Source organism: Ambystoma mexicanum, chromosome 2p (genome assembly GCF_040938575.1).
Source record: "Ambystoma mexicanum isolate Mex_15411 chromosome 2p, UKY_AmexF1_1, whole genome shotgun sequence".
NCBI lineage: Eukaryota > Metazoa > Chordata > Amphibia > Caudata > Ambystomatidae > Ambystoma > Ambystoma mexicanum.
This window is the reverse complement of record NC_090923.1, coordinates 540,025,954-540,050,017: the sequence shown is the minus strand read 5'-3', so window position 1 is coordinate 540,050,017 and position 24,064 is coordinate 540,025,954. Positions and strand designations below refer to the sequence as shown.

Sequence of the window (24,064 nt, the reverse complement as noted above, 5' to 3'; positions counted from 1 at the left end):
TCCCAATTTGTGTCCCGAGTAACCTACGAACAGTTGGTCTGCTTGCCTAATCCTAGCAAGTCTGCTGATGTAAAAGCTCAAAGCCTGCGTTGGGTCCAGCCTATGTAGCCTTTCTTCCTCTTTCCCCGGATGGGGAGGGGGATAGAATGAAGATAAGGTAATCTTCTGAGTGATGTGGAATTCAGAAACCACCTTTGGGAGGAAATTAAGCTTCACTTGTAGGACAACTTTGTCTTTATGAAAAATTGTATGAGGGGGTTTACAAGATAGAGCTTGTAATTTGCTCACCGTCCTAGCAGATGTCAATGCCACTAATAAGACAGTTTTAAGAGTGAGAAATCTTAGCGAACAAGAGTGGAGTGGTTCAAAAGGAGTACCCATCAGGAAATTTAAGACTAAATTTAAGTCCCATAAGGGAACTTGGAATGGTCTTGGAGGATAGACATTGGTTAATCCCTTCAGAAATTGTATTACTAAGGGTAACTTGAAATACGATGGTTCCTCTGCAGTGCGCTTGAAGATCGATAGCGCTGCCAGATTGTCCTTGATAATGCCAACCTGAAGGCCCAAATTTGCCAAATAGAGTAGAAAAGATAACACCGTTGGTGTACCACATGAAAAGGGATCGATATTCTTTTCTCTACACCAGCTGCAAAATTTGTTCCAATGGCAGCGGTATAAAGTCTTTGTTGCTGGCCTTCTGGCCGAAAGCAACACCTCCATGACGTCATCTGGTAGGTCCCAATCCTTGTATCTCAACCTTTCAGATACCAAGCGTGAAGGTTGAGGGTTCTGATGTCTGGATGGAGAACCTGACCTCCCTTCTGCGAGAGAAGATTCTCCTTGAGTGGAAGACGAATTGGAGGGCAGATGGACATGTCCAGAAGGTCCGGGTACCACGTTCTCCTGGCCCAGTCCGGGGCAATTAGGATCATGGCTTTCCGGAACCTTCTCAACCTCCTGATCATTTGAGGAATGACAGGGACTGGAGGAAACGCGTACAGAAGTGGAAACTCCCAGTCCACTACGAACGCGTCCCCTAGAGCTCCTCTCGGGGGAAATGCCATTGAACAAAGCTGATCGCACTTCCTGTTGATGCTGGTGACGAACAGATCCACTTGAGGGGTTCCCCAAAGGGTGAAGATCTGTTGAAGGACTTCCTGAGCTAGTTCCCAATCGTGGGAGACTGTACTTTGCCTGCTCAGAGCGTCCGCTGTCAAGTTTTTCTCTCCGGCTAAGTGAACTGCCGATAGAGAGATCCCTTCTTGGATTGCCCAAAACCAGAGCTGCATCGCCTCTCTGCACAGAGGCAGTGATCCTATGCCTCCTCTTTTGTTGAGGTAGTGCATGGCCACTGTGTTGTCCGTCATTATCAGGACATTTGCCTCCTGTACAGATGGCAGAAAAGCCTTCAGCGCTAGTCTGATTGCTCACAGCTCTAACAGGTTGATATGTAGTCTGGACTCCGATGGAGACCAACGACGGCTGATGGTCAAGTCGTTGCATGGGCTCCCCACCCCGTGAGTGAGGCATCTATGACTACTGTTATCTCCGGCCATGGTTGCCAAAACAGTTCTCCTTTCAAAATGTTCTCCTGACAGGCCCACCACTGAAGGTCTCGAGCCACCTTGTCTGGAACCTGAAGATCTGTCATTCTCCCTGAGAATTGCGACCACTGAGTTCTTAGTGCCCACTGAAGAGATCTCATTCTCAGGCGAGCCTCTGGCACAAGGAAGATGCAGGATGCCATGAGGCCTAGCAACCTCAAAAAGTCGAAGGCTGGGAGACGTTGGGCATTTTGAAACTTGGTGACCATCTGCAGAATATCTTGAGCCCTCACCTCTGGTGGCGAGGCTTTTCCCAGGGAAGTGTCCAGGACCGCTTCAATGAACTGGAGTCTCTGTGATGGTATCATCTGTGATTTCTTTAAATTGAGGGAGAAGCCCAGTTTGTGAAGGAAGTGGCAGACATAATCTAGCTGGATCTGAGCTTGTTCCAGAGATACAGCTCTGATCAGCCAATCGTCCAGGTAGGGGTAGACGTGAATCCCTTCCCTCCTTAGACTTGCAGCCACTACCGACATTAGCTTGGTGAAGACCCTCGGGGCGGAGGTCAGCCCAAATGGCAGAACTCGAAATTGATAATGAGAGCCGCCAAATGCGAACCTCAGGTATTTCCTGTGTTTGAGATGGATTGGCACATGGAAATAAGAATCCTGAAGGTCCAGAGATACCAGCCAGTCCTGGAGCTGGAGGGCCTGAAGGATCTGAGAGAGAGTTACCATCTTGAACTTGTCCTTCCTGAGGAACTTGTTCAATTCTCGTAAGTCCAAGATAGATCTCAGTCCTCTGTCCTTCTTCGATATTAGGAAGTAGGGGGGAGTACCAGCCCTTGTTCCCCTTGCGCTCCTTCAAGGCTTTCGCCGTCATGGACATGCAGTCCTCGCACTCAGAACATTGGTGCTCCGATCCCAGGCACCACAAACAGATCCTGTGAGGATCTGTCAACAACATTTTCTTTCCACAGTCTCGACATTTTTTGAAGCCGGACCGTGGAGTCGTCGGTTCGGATGAGGAAGCCATCGAGTAAGAGTTGGTATTCTCGAGGAATAATAAAGAATATATATGACTAACGAACTGAGCAATGCGATTCCGAGGCAGACGAAGCGCAGAAAAACGGAACTGAGCAACGGACGCTGCGCAAGTCTATTTATACGCATGATGACGTTGGCGCCGATACGGAGGCTGTCGAGGGACATCGGCTCGAGGGACGTCGACGCGCAGCGCCCTCTACTGAAAAAATGTTTCTGAGGCCAGAAAGCTGGAGATGATCTATCAAGATAAGGAATACGTCGGAGGACACAATCCCTTCGAAATATATTTCAGTAATATTCAAAGATTCAGAAAAATTATATCAAAATAATATGTAACAAATAATAATGCATTTTTTTTTAGAAAGGTGCGCATATTCTTTCCACGTTTTAACTGCACAGGAAATCGTATGAAGCATTTTACTAACCTGCGGAGATATTGACAGGCCTCCTAGTGGATCCCCTTCCAGTATATCTGTTCCTGCATTGTAAACGATGACGTCTGGTTTCGATTCATTTAGTGCCCCTTCCATGTGTGTTTGCACTTTCTGGAGGTATTCCTGGTCCTCTGTACCCCAATCTAATTCAATTTTTCGCTTTATTGCTCCTAAAAAGGATGTTAGAAGTTTTATTTTACACGTGTGTGACATTTCATACACTTGTACATCAGAACTCGCAAAACACAACACCACAGTTAGTTAAATAAGTAAGCAAAAAAATAAAATACTATTTAAAGGGATGGTTCGCCCAAAATGTTTTATTTCAAAAATAGATAGGCAATATTAAAAAAAAATCGATTGGCAATTTTTTTTTCAAGTCCCTATGTAACATTTTGAGCAAATCAAGCTCAAAGAAAGCACCCTTCCGTGCTTAACATCAGGAAGCAGATGGCAGGGAGACCATGCGAGAGATGCGATTTGAGGGAAGTGGTGTGAGAGAGACGCGCAGCTCCCAGATGTGGGACTCTCTGCTGCATTGACTAAATACTACTGCAAAACTGCACCAAGAGAAAAAAGGCCATAAGAAATCTATTGACTAAATAAAACATTTATTGAAGCCTGGTATGATTATTGAAGGGGGCACTTTGAAACCTAACACTGGCAACGAGGCGGGATCGACTCACCCCCACCAGATGACCCATGTGAAACATTCAAAGCCAAGGTAGCAAACCCCCAATTAAGCATGCAACGAAACATGCAAAATGCAAATGTCAGAGCACTGCCACCATATTTATCCTGGAGCCACTAGCTTAAAATATTCAATTATTATATTGAAACAACAGGTGCCAAACTATTTGAAACGGAAAGAATGAAAGCAATTTTGCTTAACCACGGAAGAGTTGAAGGACACTGTATATTGTGAATGTATTCCTGATGACACTGATGTTTAGGACACATTTGCAGAAGCGACGGACAAGAGAAGAGACCAGAGGCCAGATTACAGAAACTTTGCGGTATTAGCACTAGAGCAAAGTTTGCCCTATTTCTAAAACACTGGGACATGTTAGACAACCACTGCACCATGACAAGTGCAGTTTGGCATGTTATAAGCAACGGGGCATAAATTGCCCTAGTGCAAAAAATATAAATGTGTATGCATTTTTACACCAAGGCAAAGTTTGTCCTAGTGCAAGCAGTAGGGCATACTTTGACTTCTTGTAAAAATTCAGTGGACATGTATCTTTTTTGCACTAGGGCTATTATTCCTCACTTAGTATTATGCCACATTTCTCTTGAAATTAACAGATGAGATGACTGTTGAAATGAGCACATGCAAGCCACATTCATGGATGTAAAAAAGGGCACATTAATGTTTGACTGGAATAAGCACATAAGTGACTGTGGATTCCAGAACATTCAGATTGTCACACTGCTCGCACAAACATAATATGCTGTAGAACAAGTCGTGGCATATACCTCAAAGACATTGAAATAATCATTAATTAATTCCTGTGTTACACATGGAAGCTGATGTTATCACGTGTATTGGTAATATCTGTGGGTTGATCATTCACATTTTGCACAGATCTCCAACTTCTTATACACATTTTAAGTCGTGTAAACCTTTTAAGTCCTATAATAACAAAAACGGACACATCGAGATTGGCCCGATTGGCAGCAAAATTATGTGTTCATTTATAATGTGGAATATCGGCTAGGATGGAATACTAAACAATCATACTGTTTGTCAAGGTCACCTATGAAACAAAAAATACTTTTTGAATGATGAACGCATCGTGGCTTCAATAAGAGATCTACAAACTGAAAATGAAGACAGAGTTAGTAGAGAAATGAGGGCTGCACCTTCCGAGAAAGATGAGGTGATGAAAATACTTTGCACTTACATAACAAAGGGGTGGCCAGCGGAGTTAAGCTTAGCCCCACAAATGCAACCATAGTGGAAAGAAGCCCATGAACTCACATCAAAAGATGACTTGATTGTGGGAGTTCCCATATTTGTACCCCCAAAAGGAATAGGGCATCCTTATTTTTTTTTTAAACAATTTATTAAATTCCACATATAACACATAAATCAGCAAAGTAACAATGTCTCATATTAACCAGAAAGAACAGAATTAACATAATAACATAAGCATTATAAAGAGTTCATACCAACTAATTACCAACCATTAGTGAAACATATTCAACACATTGATCTGAATATACCAAAGACAACACAAACACAAATGACAACAAACGATACCACAAACGGAAAGGAGAAAGAAGAGAAAGAAACAGAGAAAGAAAAGAAAGAAAAAGAAAAAGAAGAAAACAAAGGAACGAAACCCATTAACCTCACCCTGAATACCCACTTTAACAAAGTAACCCAACATACGCATCAATCATAGAGAGCCATAAACGGACCCCATAGCTGCATGTAATCTTCCTCCTTATCCTTATTATGAAATGAAACCTTATCATAGCTTGCCAAGACATGCAACTCCGTCAACCAATCGTCAACATTTGGCTTTTTCCTTGTTTTCCAAATCCTGAGTATCAACTTAATAGCTATCATTATAGCTCTATCAATCCAACAAGAATGTCTCCTAGCGCTACCACATCTATTTTTACTGGAAAGCAAAATTATATTCACTGCAGATCTCTGCAAAACAATACCAAAAATCAAATCAATCCTATCAATTACCTCCTTCCAAAACGCCCGCACTCTTGGACAATCCCACAGTAAATGCAATAGAGTTCCCCTATGAACATCACAACACCAACACAAATCATTAGGTCGTAACCCCAGCTTAAACATCTTAACCGGTGTCCAATACAACCTCCCTACAACTTTTTGTCTAATTAAACGTAAACCCATATCGGGTCCCAAGTTCAAAGTAACCTTTAGAACATTCCTCCAATCCACTTCAGAAATGTCATCCTGAACCTCTTCCGACCAAATTTCTCTCAATCTAGACCATGCAAATTGTAGTTTCTTATCAATAGGCATAAATTGCATGTAAGTACTCGCACAGTATTCCTGGCCCTCTAACAACTTACTGATCTCTGGCTTCTTTCCAATAGAACCTTCCGCCATATACATCCTACTATTCAACATAGAAACCAAAGCCAAGTATCTATTCCTCTCCCTCAGCCTCAATCCGTATCAATCTTGTAATTCCACAAAAGTCAACAACCGGTCACCATCCATCACATCCCCCAGCCTCAGAACACCCTTATTTATCCAACTTATCCAATTCAAACATTTATTATCTATATGTATAACATCATTAAACCATATAGAAGCATCAGGGCTGAAACCATAACTCTGATCATTTTCCTTAAACCATTCCCCTATCACCTTCCTTGTCGCCACAATCGGAATAAACTTCAACCTCTTATTTGGTAGTTTATCCATACTGTATACATTTCCTAGTTCAAATGGCGCACAAACGTCCCTTTCCATGCGCACCCAAAGTGGTTCTTTTGCATTCCGTTCCCTAAAGTAATATGAGCTTTTTTTTAGCAAAAAGGCTTTTTAATATTTTGTTAAATCAGGGAATTCAAACCCCCTATCCGCAACCTTTTGTACCAATATATATTTGGAACCCGAGGCCTCTTTCCCGGACCCCACAAAAAAGAAGAGAAGAACTTCTCCAGTGGGATTAACTGCTTCTTACATAACAACAACGGAACCGATTGAATAATATATAAAATCTTTGGCAAGAGGACCATTTTGATTGCATTAATCTTTGCCCATAAATTCAACTGCAACCTCTCCCATCTCTTAGTCAATAATGACATATTTGTGACTAACAAGTCCAAATTAAATTGCAGCAATTTCTTCAAATCTCCGATAATATGTATACCTAAATATTTGACACCCCTCGGAGACCACTTACAATGCCACGAACGCAAAACATTACAATCACATCGGCTAGACAATGGAAAAATCTCTGTTTTGTCCCAATTCACTCTATGTCCCGACAGCTCTCCCACTTCCTGAAACATGTTTTTTATTAAATCTCCACACACCTCAGGGTTTGACAGCATAAGAAGCATATCATCGGCATACGATAAAACCTTAACTTAAACCTTGCCAACCATAATTCCCTTAATAATCTCACATTGTCTAATATATGTAGCAAGAGGTTCTAATGCCAAATCAAACAAAAAAGGTGATAACGGACAGCCTTGTCGCGTGCCCCGCAGTAAAGGAAATGAATCCGAAATCACCCCATTGACCAAAACTTTGGCCCTAACATCTCTATGAATACACTCCACCATTTTGATGAAACTCAAGCCAAATCCCATTTCATTAATGTGTATTCCAGAAACTTCCACTTAACCCTATCGAAGGCTTTTTCAGCATCAAAAAACCCAATAACATCATTCGAGTCCTTCCCAAAACGTTCACCAACCACATTTAACACAGTCCTAATATTATCATAACCATACCGCCCTGGAACAAACCCCACCTGAGACTCATCAATCAAAACTCCCACACATAACCTCAACCTATTGGCCCAAATTTTAGTGAAAATTTTTAGATCAACATTCAACATCGAAATAGGTCTATAGTTTCCACACCGAGTATGATCTTTATTGGGTTTCGGGATCACGACAATCAATGCTTCTTTCATCGAATCACACATCTCCCCCGTTGCCATAAATTCATTATAGAGTTTACACAAAACTGGCACCAATTGAACTGCAAATTTCTTATAAAATTCCGAGACTATACCATCAAGACCCGGTGATTTTCCATCATTCATTTGAGATATGGCAGTGCTAACTTCAACCTCCTCAATTGCAGGGTCAAGTAAAGTCTGCTTCTCTAGGGCCAGTTTAGCGAGTGAAATTTTTCCAAAAAACGATTCTAATCTATCCACCGTAGGATCACTGTTTTCCCTATACAATTTCTCGTAAAAAACTTTAAAATATTCACAAATATCTCTATTCCTGTGTAATGTAACACCTCCAGTAGTCTGAAATAGAATAGAAGAAAGGTTTGCTAGGAACAGTTAGGTGTAACTACAACAAAAAGAAGAATAAGAAATGCAAACTGTTGGGCATGGAATGGACATATAAGTACAAACCAAGGTCGAACATGTTTCAGTATAATGCAAGGGATTCGATTTGACAGGCATTTAGGATTCAAATGACAATTCCAATGAAAGTACGATATAAACTGGAACTGGACATTATTGGTCTGCTTGATTAAATGAGTGATGGTGACAAATATAGAATTGCCCATATAGACAACGTCTCCAAGTAGACAGAACCTCACCAACCTCAAATATCTCTGTGCCAACCGTAGGATTCAGATTACTGAGGCCAAAGCTGCTTACTATTCCACCACTACTGCAGCAGCCTCTAACAGGAGTAAAGCCCTCTTTGAAGTAGAAAAACATTATACCAAACCCTCACGAGGCCCTGAGATACCAGCAACTCAAGACAAATAAGAAAATCAACACATTTGTTCATTGAAAAAATAGACAAAATGTGAGAGACCACTGAATGAACCTTCCACAGCATTAGCACCCCCTGTACCTCGGCACGCTCACTTCCCCTCTGGACCGAATTCTCTACTTTCTCTGCCCCCAGATCTCCTAAAAACAATAGCCTCCCTCAAACCGATTTCTTACTCAGATAATATATCACACCCTCTACCATTAATCAATCATACAACCTCTTTTGAAAAAAAAGAAAAAAACATAGATTCAGACGACCTGGCCAACTACAAACCCATAATGAACGTTTATTGGCACAATCTTGGGAAAAATTGTTTCTACACAACTAGTGTTATGATTATTTTTTCACATGATTTTGATATTTGTCATCACACCAGAATGTGTTAATGATTTCTTTTCTTTGAGATTGTTTTCTTTGTTTCATAATATACTGTATTTGATTGTGTACAATTTCCAGGCAGTCCGGTTGAGGTGTATGCATACCCACATATTTTCTTTACAATTGCATTGACAATAATGTTAACGTAGTCCTCAGTGGACCTTTCATTTCTTTAACTTTACCAAGCATACATTTTAATAAAACATTAATTATGTTGTCTTTTGTTCTTTTTCACTTCAATATTTGTTCAGTGACTGTTTTGTTGATTTTGTATTATAACGATTTTGTTTTGAAAGGTTTCAGCAGGGGCTGGCTATTCCTTTGCAACACTTTGTACTCTCATACCCCTTGTTTTATTTTTTTTCAATTGTGCTCTGTTGCGTTGGTTTGCACTTGACACTTCAGCTTACTGCTAGCTGAGACGATATTTGAAGCCTCTTTAGATCTAAACATTATCTTTTCGATTAGATTGTTTATGACATTAGAATGGACAGTGACACACTTAGTTTCAGGGAGCAACAACATCAAGAAATACGGGTGGGTCTGTCTTTCTTTACCAATTTACCAGCTAACTTGTCAGCACAACATCAAATCAATGCCGATTATCTATTGAAAATGTAATAAAAAGAAATTGAGTTATACGGCTACCTTTTAAAAGAATACTTAAGAGCAAACATCATACCATTAGGCCTCTAGGTTCCCATCTATCCAGTATTGTTCTTGGATGATCCGGAATAAAAGGTGGGTTTCAGTCAAATTGCCAGAAAGTGCTGACACACAATCACAATTGCTAACAGATTAGCTGCCAAAATAAATGAAGAATTAGAACAGGCAACAAATCAAGTCTTAGAGAGTCCCCCGATTACCAACACAATAGCTAAATTAGCAGCCATACACAAAGAAACAGGGACGTTTCAAAAATTCAACTCTGAAAAAAAAGCAGACACATTGAAAAAAGATGTTGCTTTGTTCTCCAAGGACCGCACATATACATATTTAGCAGATAACTACACGTCCAACCCAAGAAATGTTGCGAACAGAGGATACCAGGGGCCTCCTAATAAGAAACACTAGGCTACTTTGTCTGAGTCAAGCACTTTCAGTGAGAGAACGGAGGATACTACTTCCTTTGCACCTCCTGACAATCAACCTTTTTTAGGCAGAGATGAGAGCAGCAGTCGCAGACCCCCTATTCTCAAATCAACAAACACAGGGTTCTCAAGGATCCTTCAACACCAGGACGAGGTAATATCCCAGGTGAAATCGTCTGTGTTCAATATGTCAGCGTTTCCTATGACAGTGAGCATATTACTCTGTTAGAAAAAGGCTTATCATTCGTGCCAACAGAGTTGGTTACACCATTATAAACTGAACTGAATATTAGGGATTTCTTTCATATAGATTCCACGTCTTTTTTGCCAATAGTGAACAACAGGATATCGCCTTTTCCGAAGGCCATGTCCCCCTTCTTCTCAAAGAGGCCTGGATTACGCCCTTACTGAAAAATAATAACTTTGACCCTTTGCTCGCTAAAAACTACCGCCAAATAACTAACATGCCTTGTTTCCTTAAGATCATGGACCGTGTGGCCTATATTCAGTTTTAGAAGTTCACTGAGAGTAATAACATTTTGGCCCACAGCAGTCTGAATTCAGCGCCAGACATGGCACGGAGACTGCCATGCTAAACTTGAAATCCAACCTCACCAGCATTGTGGATAGAGGTCAGCCAGCCCTTCTGATGCTGCTAGACCTCTCAGGGGTCCTTGACCACTCACTGTTGGTGGCCATCTGCACAGTGGGTGGCTTCCTTCCTGGGGCCCGCAATGCGAGAGTTGCTACTGAAGATGCCAGTTCCTCTCCCGCTGCCATAATCTCAGGGGTTCCCCAGGGATCCCGAATTTCACCCACCTTGTTTAATATTTACATTACAGCACTCCTGATGCTCCTCGATGACCTGGGTGTCCACTATACCAACTACGCTGATGGTACCCAGGTCGTCCTGGAGCTTTCAGGCATTTTCACGCAGGACTCTGTGGCTATTAATGCCTTCTACGGCACAATCCAGGCTTTGATGGCAGCCAATTTGCTTGCCCTAAATACGGACAAGACAGAGCTCTTGATTGTTGCCTCAGGACCAAGGCTAAAAAATCTTGCCACTAACTATCAGAGCTTCATTATTGCAGATAGCAATATTACAGTGGCCAACAGTGTGAAGACGCTTGGCGTCGTTCTTGACGCCGAGCTTACAATGAAACACCATGTCGCACACACTCAGCATCCTGTGGTTATATCAACCAATTACTCAACCACATCCGTCCCTATATTTCCCCCAGGGATAGATCCTTGTGGCCTTGACCCTGGTGAATTCTGGCATGGATTATTGCAAAAGCCTGCTGCTCGGTACTTCGCAAGGTAATATCACAGCTCTGCAAGTCATCCAAAATGGGGCAGTTCGTGTGACTCTTGGCCTAACCTGGTGTGATCAAATCACCAAAGCCAGGAGGGACCTTCACTGGCTCCATGTGAAACATCGCATCACTCACAAACTACTGACAGTGACCCACAAATGCTGGAATCGTGAAGCACCCGTAAGCCTTATCGACAGCCTAAAGGCGCATCAGCCTACTTGCACAATTAGGTCACAGGATCAGTCTAGGTTTCTACATCCCAGGTTTAAGCTGGTTTGATTTGGCGGTTCCAGTTTTGACGTCCAGGCCCCATAAGGCCAAGCCAACTCCAGCACTGCCACCCACCTTCTTGGTTATCCGACCCATGAAGCGTGTGTCAGTTGAAGCTTTCCCCGCCACTTACCCCCCCCCCCCGCCAATTTGGCTGATTCTCACCCTGACCCATCCCTTTCTATGCTCCACTCTGCTATATCTGATACTCTTGATGTTCTTGCCCCTGTCATGAGGATCCGCTTGAAGCCCAAAGCCAAGTGCAACTCTGCAACTCCTGGTACGACCCAGACCTCATCACCCTCAAACGCAAGTGCTGTGTGGCTGAGTGGAAATGGCGTGCTTCTGGTGCATCCTCAGACAAACTGGCCTGCCGCCTGCACCAAAGGCAATACCTGCTCTCTGTCCGCACCAAGAAGAGAGCTCACATCCAAGCCTGCGTCTCTGGGCCATCCACCAACTCGGCCGAACTCTTTAAAATCTGCAAGGAACTGGCCAATCCTGCTGCAGTCTCTACGTCTCCTGTCTCCTCCCAGGCCCTCTGCTCGGCTCTGGCTTCTCATTTCATTTCTAAAACTCAGGACATCCTGTCCTCTCTCTCTCTCTCTCTCTCTCTTCCTCTCCCCCTCCTCCCTCTAATCCCTGCTCTTCCTCTGGCGCTTCTTCAGCCACCTCTCCTTCCTCCTTCTCTGCCTTTCCCCTGTTCTCCCCAGACGAGGTTTCTAGACAAGTCCGATGTATGAAAGTCTCGTCAAAACAGGTTCATCACTGTTCCTCCAAAACCATCAAGAACCACATTGACTCCCTGGCTCCTGCTCTGGCTTACTTTTGCAACCACTCCTTCACCAATGGAGTCTTCCCGTCCCCTCTGAAGCACTCCCTTGTGCACCGTCTTCTTAAGAAACCCTCTGCCGACCCCTCCTGCTCGGCTAACTATCGCCCAATCTCCATCCCTCCTTTCATGGGCAAACTCCTAGAAAAGCTGGCCATCTCCCAGCTTAATCTTCACACTGAATCTGTTGGTTGACTTCATGAACATCAGTCTGGCTTCAGAGCTGCCAGAAGCACGAAAACTGCTCTCCTGAACATCCGTGAAGAACTGCTCTCCAACCTTGATTCCAACACCCCCTGTGTCCTCATCTTACTTGATCTCTCTTCTGCATTTGACACAGTCAACCATGCCATCCTGCTCAACCGTCTCTGTGATAACCTGGGTATCATCGGTCAGACCCTGATGTGGCTGACTTCTTTCCTCTCTGATCATCCCTCCCAGGTCCAAGTTGGGTCCTTCCTCTCCTCTATCTTTATCTCCACCTGTGGTGTTGCCCAGTGGTCTAACCTCTCTCCCTGGCTGTTCAACCAATACCTGGCACTTCTTGTCCACCGCATCGCCGCTCTCTGCCCCAACTTTCAGTGCTATGCGGATGACACTGAGCTCATTTTCAGGCTACCTTCAGCCACAACTTCTGCGTCTCTCATCTCTGAGAACCTCGGGGTCATTTTCGACTCCACACTCTCCTTCTCTCCTCACATCTCTGACGTCTCAAAAGGCACACTACCAGCTGCACCTCCTCAGAGGTAGTCTTCCTTTCCTTTCCTTCCCCCAGAAGCTCGCTGTCTCCAGAGCTCTGGTTCTCTCTGGGCTGGACAATTGTAACAGCCTCTTTCTCTGTCTATCTGCTATCCAGGAGTGGTGTGCCGCCAATGACCTCTGCCTTAATGCTAGTAAGACTGAGATTCTCATCAGCACACCTGCTCACTCCTTTTCCTGACACACTCTGTCTGGCCTCTCTTGGCCCTCTTCCTGCTCCCACCTACAAAGCTAAAAACCTCGGGGTCATTTTCGACTCCACACTCTCCTTCTCTCCTCACATCTCTGACTTCTCAAAAGGCACACTACCAGCTGCACCTCCTCAGAGGTAGTCTTCCTTTCCTCTCCTTCCCCCAGAAGCTCGCTGTCTCCAGAGCTCTGGTTCTCTCTGGGCTGGACAATTGCAACAGCCTCTTTCTCAATTTGCCTGCTTCTACTCTCTGCCCTCTGCAACTCATCCAGAACAGGACTGCGAGACATGTCCTTGGCCTCAAGCCCAGGGATAGTATCTCTCCAGGACTGAAATCTCTGCGCTCGCTCCCAGTGGCTGCAAGGATTAAGTTCAAAACCCTCTGCATTGTCCACAAGGCCTTCTGGGGCTTGAGGCCTCAATACCTTCAACTCTCTCTTCCTAAATATCTTCCCTCTCGAGCTCTTCGCTCATCCGCCTCCAACTCCCTCCGGGACAGAAGCTTCTCCAAGCAACGAGTTGGTGGTAGAGCTCTTTCGTCGGCTGGGGTCTCCCTCTGGAACAGCTTCCCTGCCTCCCTGAAACTTGAGGAGAACCATCTCCGGTTCCTGAAGCACCTCAAAACCTTGCTCTTTGCTTCTGCTTTCTCTCCTATCCCCTACTGAACTCCTGACTGAAACTGCACCGGTTACCTGGCCACCCTCTGATCTCGGGCCCAGGTCCCCTCCCCCACCAGTTGCACACTTTCACTGCCTCCTGGGCAACCCCCGCACTTGGGGACTGTTTTCTGTATCCCTACAGTCCCCTACCAGCACTGGACACCTGATGTCTGCACTTACCCTTGCACTTGCCGCCAGCTGGCCGGACTCTTTACATATTGCTTTCACTTATTCTACTGATCCAATGTACTGCACTGTACCCTTCCCTCGTTCCCCTTCCCCTGCACTTGCGCGATCTGAAAGACACCTGGCCTAGTAAGATCGCTGTCTCTGTCTTCCCTTGCCTCGTCGCGCCTTGAAACACTTGTGTATAGGCGCGTTATAAATGCCATATCATATCATGGAATGCTCTTCCTCTTGGCATGAGAAAGATCAAGACTCTTAATGGGTTTTAAAAAAGGATCAAGACCTCCCTCTTTAAACTCAAAGCAGGCTAATTGCCCCTTTGTTCATTGAGCCGACCCCCCCTACTGATTCACCCTATTTTGTTTGTATGTCTTGTCTTATTTTCCGTGCGCCCTGAGGCCTAAGGGCATGTGGCATGTTACAAAAAGTAAAATAAATAAATAGAAGTTTGCATTTACCTCCTTTAGGAACAAGTTGTTTATCCCCCAGGATATGGATATGCCGCCCGAAGTACTTTCCTTTGAAAATTGTGTACTAAGAGACCTCCATAAAATCCAGAAAAAACAAGTATACTTGTGACAACTTGACCAAGCCACAAAGGTCAACCCTGTCCGCTCTGAAATCCAATGATCAGCTGATCATCAAGCCGGCTGACAAGGGTGGGGGACGAGTAATTCAAAGTAACCCCCAATATGAAACAATGGTTTAATGAACTTTTTGTTAAATCAGTCCCACTATGCAACACTCGAGACCGATCCGATAAATGACGACATGAGCCATTTACAAGATCTGTGTGAGGACGCCACCAGGGAGCCCCGTAGTGTCTTTATGTGGTTCCATTTTACACCCTATAGGGCAATACATCAACTTTTTTCTTAAACCTCTAACTTTCAAAACAAGAGGGTTCCTCAAAGACACCAGCGATGCCATCTAGTTAATCAAGAATTGCAAGTATCATTCAGATTCACATTTGTTGGTAACTCTTAACATTACTGCGTTTCTCCCAGAAGCTCAATGTCTCTAGACCTCTGGTCCACTCCAGGCTGGACTACTGCAACAGCCTCTTCCTTTACCTGCCCTCTTCTTCACTCCGTCCTCTCTAACTAATCCAGAACAGTGCCGCAAGTATCTCTCCATCCCTGAAATCTCTCCATTGGCTCACAGTTGCTGCTAAAATAAAATTAAAACGCCTCTGTATCATCCATAAGGCCTTCTGGGGCCTGGGGCCATGCTATCTGCAGCTCTCTCTTACTAAATACTCTCCTTCAAGATACATACGACCCTCCGGCTCCAACTCTCTGCTGATAAGATGCTTTTCCAAGCATAGAGCTTATGGCAGATTGCTCACCTCGGCTGGCTCCCTCCTTTAGAACAGTCTCCCTCTCTCTCTCTGTCTTGAAACGTATCTCAAGTTCTGCAAGCTCCTCAAGACCTTCCTCTTCTCTCCCTCCCTCTCGCCATCCCTTGCTAACCATCCCCACTTACCTGTTGCCTCAGTAACAGGCCCCCACTGGCATTTCCCCACTGGGGGACCCTACAGCATTACCCCCGCCCCACCTCTCTCTGCACTTGCACGTTCCAAATGTCACAAGGCCTAGCAGGACAGTTGTTTTTTGTTTATTTATTGCCATTCTTTTTATTTTTCTGTTTGATTATTTGTTCCCTTGCTTCCTTGCCTTTTGCCTTGTGGTGCTTCGAAACAATGACCAATAAAATAAAAAAGTAAATAAATACACCAACATTCCTCAAGATTAGGCAGTTGAAGTTGGAGAAATTGTCTTAAACTATCGGGAGCGGCCTCACACAGTTACAGCAGACTTTTTTATACACTTGCTAAGATTGGCATTAAGTAAAATAGCCAATTTATACATAGCAGCATTCGAGGAGAAATATATTTTCCAGCAACACAGCTTCAGCCACAATAGCCTATATGCTAGCAATGTTATATTGATGACATACTTTTGATCTGGGCCAGCAATAGTGACACTTTGTAGAAATGTGGCCTATGGCTGAATAGTTTGAACTGAATTTTTCTATGAACTGGAATTCTCACGAGATTTCCTCCTCAGATCTGACAATACGGTCTATTAATAATTCATTTTCCATTCATTTGACCTTCTTCAAAAAACCAACCGATAGAAACACTATTCTAAACTACTCTAGCCAGCATCTTGGACATCTACTTGATAACTTAGCCTTTAGCCAGTTTCTAGCGCCTTGGTGCAACTGTTCTTCAAAACAGGAGTATCAGGAACAGGTGAATGAAACGATTAACACATTTTGGGAAAGAGGATACCCACTGCGCCTCCTGAAGAAATCCCCCAAAAGATTATGATGTATTGATAGGGATACTCTTTTCAACACCAAAAAACAGACAGATAACAAATCAATTTGTGCTTGTGTAACTACCTTCTCACGTTTCACCCCCGCTTTGAAGAAGTTGATCTGAAAATACTGGACACTTAATTTGACCAAAATATCGGATTCCTGCCTTTTGATCACTTTGAAAAGACGGTATAACCTCAACGACAAATTGGCTAAAGCAGCTCACCAGACAAAAAAAAATCAACCACCAAACATCCAACAAGTTTTGAGCTGCCACACTACAATTCCTAAGGGGCATTACCAATGTGGTCAAAGTGCGTCTTGTAAATTTACAACTAAGATAACTGAATATGTTCACAATGATTTCCATTAGACCATGAAGAATTACACTAGTTGCCAAACTAGGAATGAGATCTCTGCAGTCATTTGTCCTTTTGACCGATGGTCCATAGGCATGACTACACGTACCATCAATATGAGAATTGTTGAACATAGAACGAAAGTTAAAAATTCAAACATGCAGGCCTCACTCATTAAGCACTTTCATGAACATGCACACAATTAAAATAATCTCAGTTGGTTTGTGATTGAAAATGTTCTCCCTGATTCCACCAACCTTCCATTGACCAACAGGCTATTCAAATGAGAACAGCATTGAATGTTTCGCCTTAACACTCTTAACACAGAATTAAACAAGCATATCAGCTGGGCAACTTTACTCCTCAGGTGAGGAAGATTTCCTCGATTTTTTTCAAGGTCCTTTTGCAGCAGAAATGATTGCTGGCCTTGTTCCAAGATGTCGCTGTTATGCTGGCACAACATTGTCCAAGTTTGCACAAGCCACAAATCACATTTATTTGCTTGAATCAGTAATTCCACCCTCGGTTTAAGTTTTAAGATTCTGGGTTACTATATTTGATGTAACTCTTATGCTGCTGCCATTTGCCTGGTCACTGCGTGGTTACATGGTTACTGCCATTTGCCAGTGCTTCTGTCTTTAAACGCTATGGGTCACTATTGGCAATTTCTTGTAATTTATTGTACCCGTTGCGAGGGATCAGAAATGAGAGGCAGAAGCAAACTTGTACTGTTTTCAACATCAGATATTTTATTACCTCAAAGGGTTGGATAACAGCCTTTCTATCCCTATCCTAAAGAGGGTTTGCCTACCTAGGAAACTAAATGTAAAGATAAGTCTGAGTCTTGTCAAAATTATAAAAAACAGTCCTTATGTCCAAACTATATCTGACCCTCGCACTTAAACAATCAAAAGGTGCAAGGTAAACCCTCTTAATTTTACTTAATAAAATGTGCATAGAAAAAGTATGAAAATTCAACAAATAATTCTTGAATCCAGGAGGTGTTACCTTCCCCTGGATAATTTCAGGTAGTATAACCTAAGTGTATTCAAATTCTGAGTTTTTAAATGTAGCTGAAAGGTTGGGGGGTGGGGCGCTGTTCTACAGAGATCAAGATGGTGACTCTTATCTAGAGCTCCCGTCCCTGAGGCCAACTTGGACGGAACCAGTCTCCCTTACTTAATGGTACAGATGGAAGATGGGGAGCAGGTGCAAGTGGATCTCGCCTTCCAGGTTGCCGCTCTTTTTCCCAACTTAGCAAGCCGCGCCCACTGTGGAATCAGAAAATACAATATTAAGGCTTTTACACCATGCAAAGAGAAATTCACCGACACGGGCTTGTAAAGATTCCCAGAATCTTTATTGCAATACTGTACAGTTTACGAAACAAAGTACACAAATAGCTATTTGGCCGTCAATACATCACAGAGACCACCAGCAGGGTTCAATGTGAGCAGTGAACAGGAATTGATAGCTGGACATCAGCGTATTTATACAGTTTCTTTATAACGATGTCCAGCCTCCTACAAGTTAATCATGTACTGGGCTAGGGTCGTGCCAGGTTCGTTCCTAATTTACATATCTCGTGCATGCGGTTTACTTTTTAATACATTCGCTAACAAACACTATTATTCTCTGGGTTTAACTTTACACTCTTTACACATTTGTTTTAATACAGGTCAAACAGATGTTTCGCATGTCATGTTCAAATAGCGTTATTGTTCTTATATACTTGTAGGTTAACATCGCCAATTCAAGTAATCCCCTGATCCAGAGGTCAACAAAGAACAAGGTCTACATGACCCTAACATGTAGCCTGCAGGCAGGTTGGACATTAACTCTCCTACAGAGGTTGAAGAGGTTAAAGCAAGAGCAAGAGAACACAGGTCAGCCATTTTAGGCCACAGGGTGACTTTGCACGATAAACTAAAATGGCGGCTTTAACCTAAAATGGAGGCTTGATTCACATAAGGTTGCGACCTTGCAATACGGATTTCCTCGCAAAGCGACTGGGCATAGGCCAACATATACAATGAGGACAAAACAATATTATATCAGTTTTAACAAACCCTCCTTTTGGCCTATGCCAAGCGCTAAACTACCTTCAATCACTTTGCGAGTAACTCCACATTTCAACGTCTATACACCCCGAATCATTATCAGACATATCTATTGCCATTACATCAGACACTAGAGTTTCTTTCAACACATACTCCTTGGAATCCTTATCTGGGCGTATATTTTATGCCCTAATACACTTGATGCTTGCGTGCAACACCCCCCTAATACTGAACATATACCAGGGACACACTGTATACAACAACAAAGGAACAGAAAACTACCCAAGATAATCAGCAGGGCCGAAAACAACTTCCATCCCCACGACCGTAGGAGGTCCCAAAACCATGCACTAAGTTCCCAATTCCCCTCAGGAACATGCACTTCTGAACTAAGAACATGTAGATTTTGGATCGCCCTAAAGATTGTTGGAGAGGAGTCTGGTGCGTAAACGGAGCAAGCGGACCCCACTAATTTACATACTCCTCCACGCTCTGCCAGAATGACATCTAATGCCATCCGGTTCTGAAGAGCTACTAATCTTAACGCTTTCTGTTCTAACGTCATATTATAGAGTATGTCAGTGGTCCGGTTGATGGTTCTCTCCAATACTCTCGCTAGTCCCCTGATATTTTCTGAATTCGTAATTTGCCCAAAAAATGGCACAAAGGATTTCATGATGTCTACTAGAGTTTGTGCTGGAGTATCCCCCTTCACATCTCTTCGTGGACGAGTCTTCAAAATTTCTGCAGTACTGGCAATAAATACCCCAGGTAATAGAATCCCTAAATAGCAGGTTCCTTGCCAATCCCTGGGCAACCATGGAAATGCCACATTACCGCAAACGAAATAGACAGGTTCACCTACGTACAGAGGTCTGTTCTCACTACTCCAATTCGCAACGTTGGCGCATTTTCTAAAATTACCCATTGACCGTGTTTCATTCCTCTGTATGCAGAAGGATACTGAATCGGGGCTATGGTTAACAGAATAATATGGAGGCGTGGCATCCTTATTGCCTATGGGAGCCATTTTGAAAGAGATCAAAGACTGAAAAGGACGAGACAATCTATCAGAGGGCCTAACGGAAGCAACGTTTGGCTTACTCCTATTTGCTAAAAGCGAGCATCCCAGGGGCATCAAATCACGTTTTTCAAAACTATTCAAATTTGTACCAACAAAGTTCCCTGAGATGCTGTCATTCCATTGACCAAAGAATAGTGCTCTAAGAGAAGCATAACACGCAGTTGTCAAAGGTAAAGGATGAATGTACCGACCTAGCCGCTTATCCCCATGTTGCGGTAGATGTGAGCAGATCCAGCAGTTGGTCCTATTCAAAATTGCATGAGTGGCATTCACTATTAACAAAAGAGTATTATTCTGATAGTTCCGACTATGCGAAGAATCTCTAGGCGACAAGGTATGCAATTGCACGGAAGGAGAGGTAAAAAGTCCTCTAGCGGATATGCTTCCTCCAGATACCATAACCCAAAACCAACAGTTACTAAAAACCCAGTTATTATTACAAAAAGACAATACACTTTCGGGGTCCCATTACTTGCTTGATCATTGTCTCTGCTAGTCACATATTTATCTAAAAGTTCGGTACGAGCGGTAGCGGGTGCAGGCATTGTAGTCTTCAATCAAAAAAACACCAATTGTTCGTTTGCTGGCGACACCAGTCGCACGTCTTCGTAATGTCTTTCCCACAACCCTTACCCAACAGAATCCTTTCGTACAGTCGGGCCAAAAGGCAGGCCCTCAAATGATTTCCTCAATAGCACAGTCAAAAACCATGCCGTACGTCTATTTTCTTGGACGTAAATTATATTTCACAATTGCTGGTGCCAAAGGATCGGATAACAGTATGTCGTCACTTCCCACTGGAGGTGGCGAGTGAACGGAAATGGGGTCAGAAAATGATTGATCCGGAAGTACCACTGTTGGAGAGTGCGGAGACAAGATGGCCATTTTGTCTGGCCTTACGAACTCTGGAACGGTCTCCGATACTCTCTTGTCGGTTGTTGCTGTTTCAGGCACATTGGTTACAGCAGTGGAAAGGTATTCTGTGTCTTCTGTATCGTATGGCACGGGCTGCGGGATCCGTTTGGTGTGTGTCGCGTGGATCCAGTTCTTACGCCCCGCTACCCGCACAGCAGTCTGGGTGACTAGCAGGACCTGGTAGGGACCCCTCCACCGAGGTGCAAGACAAGACGACCTCTCGAAAACTTTCGTGAGGATCCAGTCCCCCGGTCGTAGACTGTGACCAGGACCCTTGTATCGTACAGGTAATGCCTCTCGCACCTGGTGATAAATTGAAAACAGATTTTTAGTCAACTGGTTACAGTAATCTGAAAGAAGCACATTCTCTATATCCCGCAACGAGCGACTTTTTGGCATACCCCAAATATTAGCAGGCCTCCCCATTACCACCTCAAAGGGAGAGAGCCCAGTCTTAGTTTGAGGGGTTGTTCTCATCGACAGTAACACGATCAGTAAGGCATCCGGCCATTTTAACTTGGTGCCAGCACACGTCATAGCGAGCTTGTTCTTTATAATGCCGTTATGCCTTTCCACTAATCCGGCACTTTGGGCATGTCGGGCCGAATGGAACCATTTATCAATCTGTAATCCTTCACATATTTGTAGGATTACAGCAGGGATAAAGTGTGGCCCATTATCCGACCAGATGACTCTCGGCAGCCCGAACCTAGGAAAAAACTCTTTCAACAGAGTTTTTGCATGGTTATGGCCGTTGCATCTCTAACAGGGAAGGCCTCAACCCACTTACTAAATTCACAAATGACAACCAACACATATTTAAGATTGTTGCAACGTTCCATTGCAATAAAATCAAAGTGGATAACCTCAAACGGAACAGAAGGTGGAGCGAAACTTCCTCTAGGAGTCGAGGTACCTTTTCCTACATTGTGATGCAAGCAGACCATGCACCCTTGGACAAAGCGCTCCGCAATTTTGAAAATTTTATCATTGGCCCATACACTGTGTAACATTTTAGTCAATTTACATGCGCAGACATGGGTCGGACCATGAGCTATAATGACCATCATTGTAATATAGGCGTAAGGGAGTAACCATTTTCCTTCAACAATGTCCACCCAACACCCATCATCATCCAATCTTCCTGCACCCTCGACCCATTTCTTGGTCTCCTCTATAGTAGCGTCTGCTTGAATGTCTTTTACAGAATCGATACTTTCACCAAAAGTGCAAACATTTACAGTTTCTCTTACAGCATACATTTCTGAACTAAAATCAGTGGCAGTTTGTTTAGCTATCTGATCAGCGAAAGCATTCCCTTTTCCTATATCATCTGTAACCTTTTGATGTGCTGTACATTTTATAATAGCTAATTGAACAGGGAGTGAGAGAGCTGAAAGTAATTGCACTATTAAAGTGCCATGCTGTATTTTCGTGCCATGTGAGGTCAAGAATCCTCGTTCTTTCCAAAGTCTACCGAAGTTGTGAACTACCCCAAAGGCATACTGACTGTCGGTATATATAGTTACTGTAAGCCCTTCAGAAAGTTCACAAGCTCGAGTTAATGCTATAATTTCTGCGGCCTGTGCGGAATTATGCATAATTCTTTTGGTTTCTACAATCGTACTTAAAGTAGTGACGGCATAAGCAGCCGTGGATGTACCATTCGGAAGTTTAAAACAAGAGCCATCACACAATAGCTCTCCTTGTGGGCTATTCAAAGGTGTGTCTTTCAAATCGATTCTACCTTTAGTCTCTTGTTCTGTCGTATAAAGGCAATCGTGTGACGTCTCGTCACCATCAACAGTATCTTGCGGGACAGGTAAAAGTTCAGCCGGATTTAATACACAACACCTCTGAATTTGAATGTGGGGAGCAAACAAGATCAATTTGTATCTTGTCAATCGTGCGGAAGTGAGGTGTTGCGTTTGAGTTCTATTCAATAAAATATCTACAGAGTGAGGTACCATTAGGGTTAACGCATGACCCAGGACCATTCCCTCGCTCTGATTTACAGACGCAGCAGCAGCAGCGACAGCTCTCAAACATCACAGCAAAGCGCATGCAACAGGATCAAGGGCGGATGAGAAATAGCCGCACGGCCTATTCTTCCCTCCATGTTCCTGCGTTAACACAGCCAAAGCACATCCATCACGTTCATGCACATACAACACGAAGGCCTTTTCATAATTTGGAGTTCCTAAAACCGGCGCCGAACACAGCGTGGTTTTGAGCAAGTCAAATGCTGTCTGGTGTTCCAAAGTCCATGGCAATGGCAAAGAAATGCCCTTCTTTGTCAAAGTCAGCATTGGTTTAATCGTTAACGAAAAGTTAGGGATCCACAATCTATAGTAAGAAGCCATACCTATCAGGGCTCCAACTTCCTTCTGCGTATTTGGGACAGACATGCCAGAAATAGTTTTTATTCGTTCAGGTGTCAACCGTCTTCCCTCCTTTGACAGGAGATAGCCTAACTAGACGACCTCCTGACAACAATATTGGAATTTTTTGAGTGAAGCTTTGTGGCCATGTTTTGCTAGATGACAAAGCAACAACAAGGTGCCTTCTTTACAGGCACTCTCAAAATCAGCAGCCAAGAGGAGATCATCTACATACTGTAGTAACGTGCAAGTAGTAGGCAACTCGAGGGTATCGAGCTGCTCTGTTAATGCCCTACTATAAATACTTGGACTCTCAGTGTACCCTTGTGGTGCACGAGTGAATGTGAACGAGCGTCCACCTAAGGTAAACGCGAACAAATACCTACTATCCTTGTGTATGGGAATACTGGAAAACGTGTTTTGAGGTCAACAACGCTAAAGTGAGTGGCAGAAGCCGGAATCATAGTTAGTATCATTTTAACATCAGGTACAATGGGGAATTGAGGAACAACAATTTTGTTAATAGCACGTAAATCAATTATAAACCGAAAGAGAATCGCATTATAACCTTTTTTGTATACTGGCAAAATCGGGCTGTTACACAAACTACTGGTAATTTCCTCAATTACTCCACGATGTACAAAATCAGAGACTATACATTTCAAAGCCTGTTCGCCTTCAATTGAGATCTTATACTGTGGGATGTGAGGCAATTTTACTCCATGTTTCAGAATAATTTTAACAGGTTCAA

The 24,064-nt window shown here is 43.5% G+C and overlaps 1 protein-coding gene across 2 annotated transcripts in view; it reads right to left on the bottom strand.

The window, feature by feature from the left end:
• HDAC11 (histone deacetylase 11) overlaps window positions 1–24,064 on the bottom strand; it is an 810,750-nt gene that overhangs the window by 62,796 nt on the left and 723,890 nt on the right. For both annotated transcript variants that reach the window (XM_069643979.1, XM_069643981.1), the window contains one exon: window positions 3,019–3,197. In XM_069643979.1, the coding sequence (XP_069500080.1) occupies window positions 3,019–3,197 (179 nt within the window). The remainder of the gene's footprint in view (window positions 1–3,018; window positions 3,198–24,064) is intronic.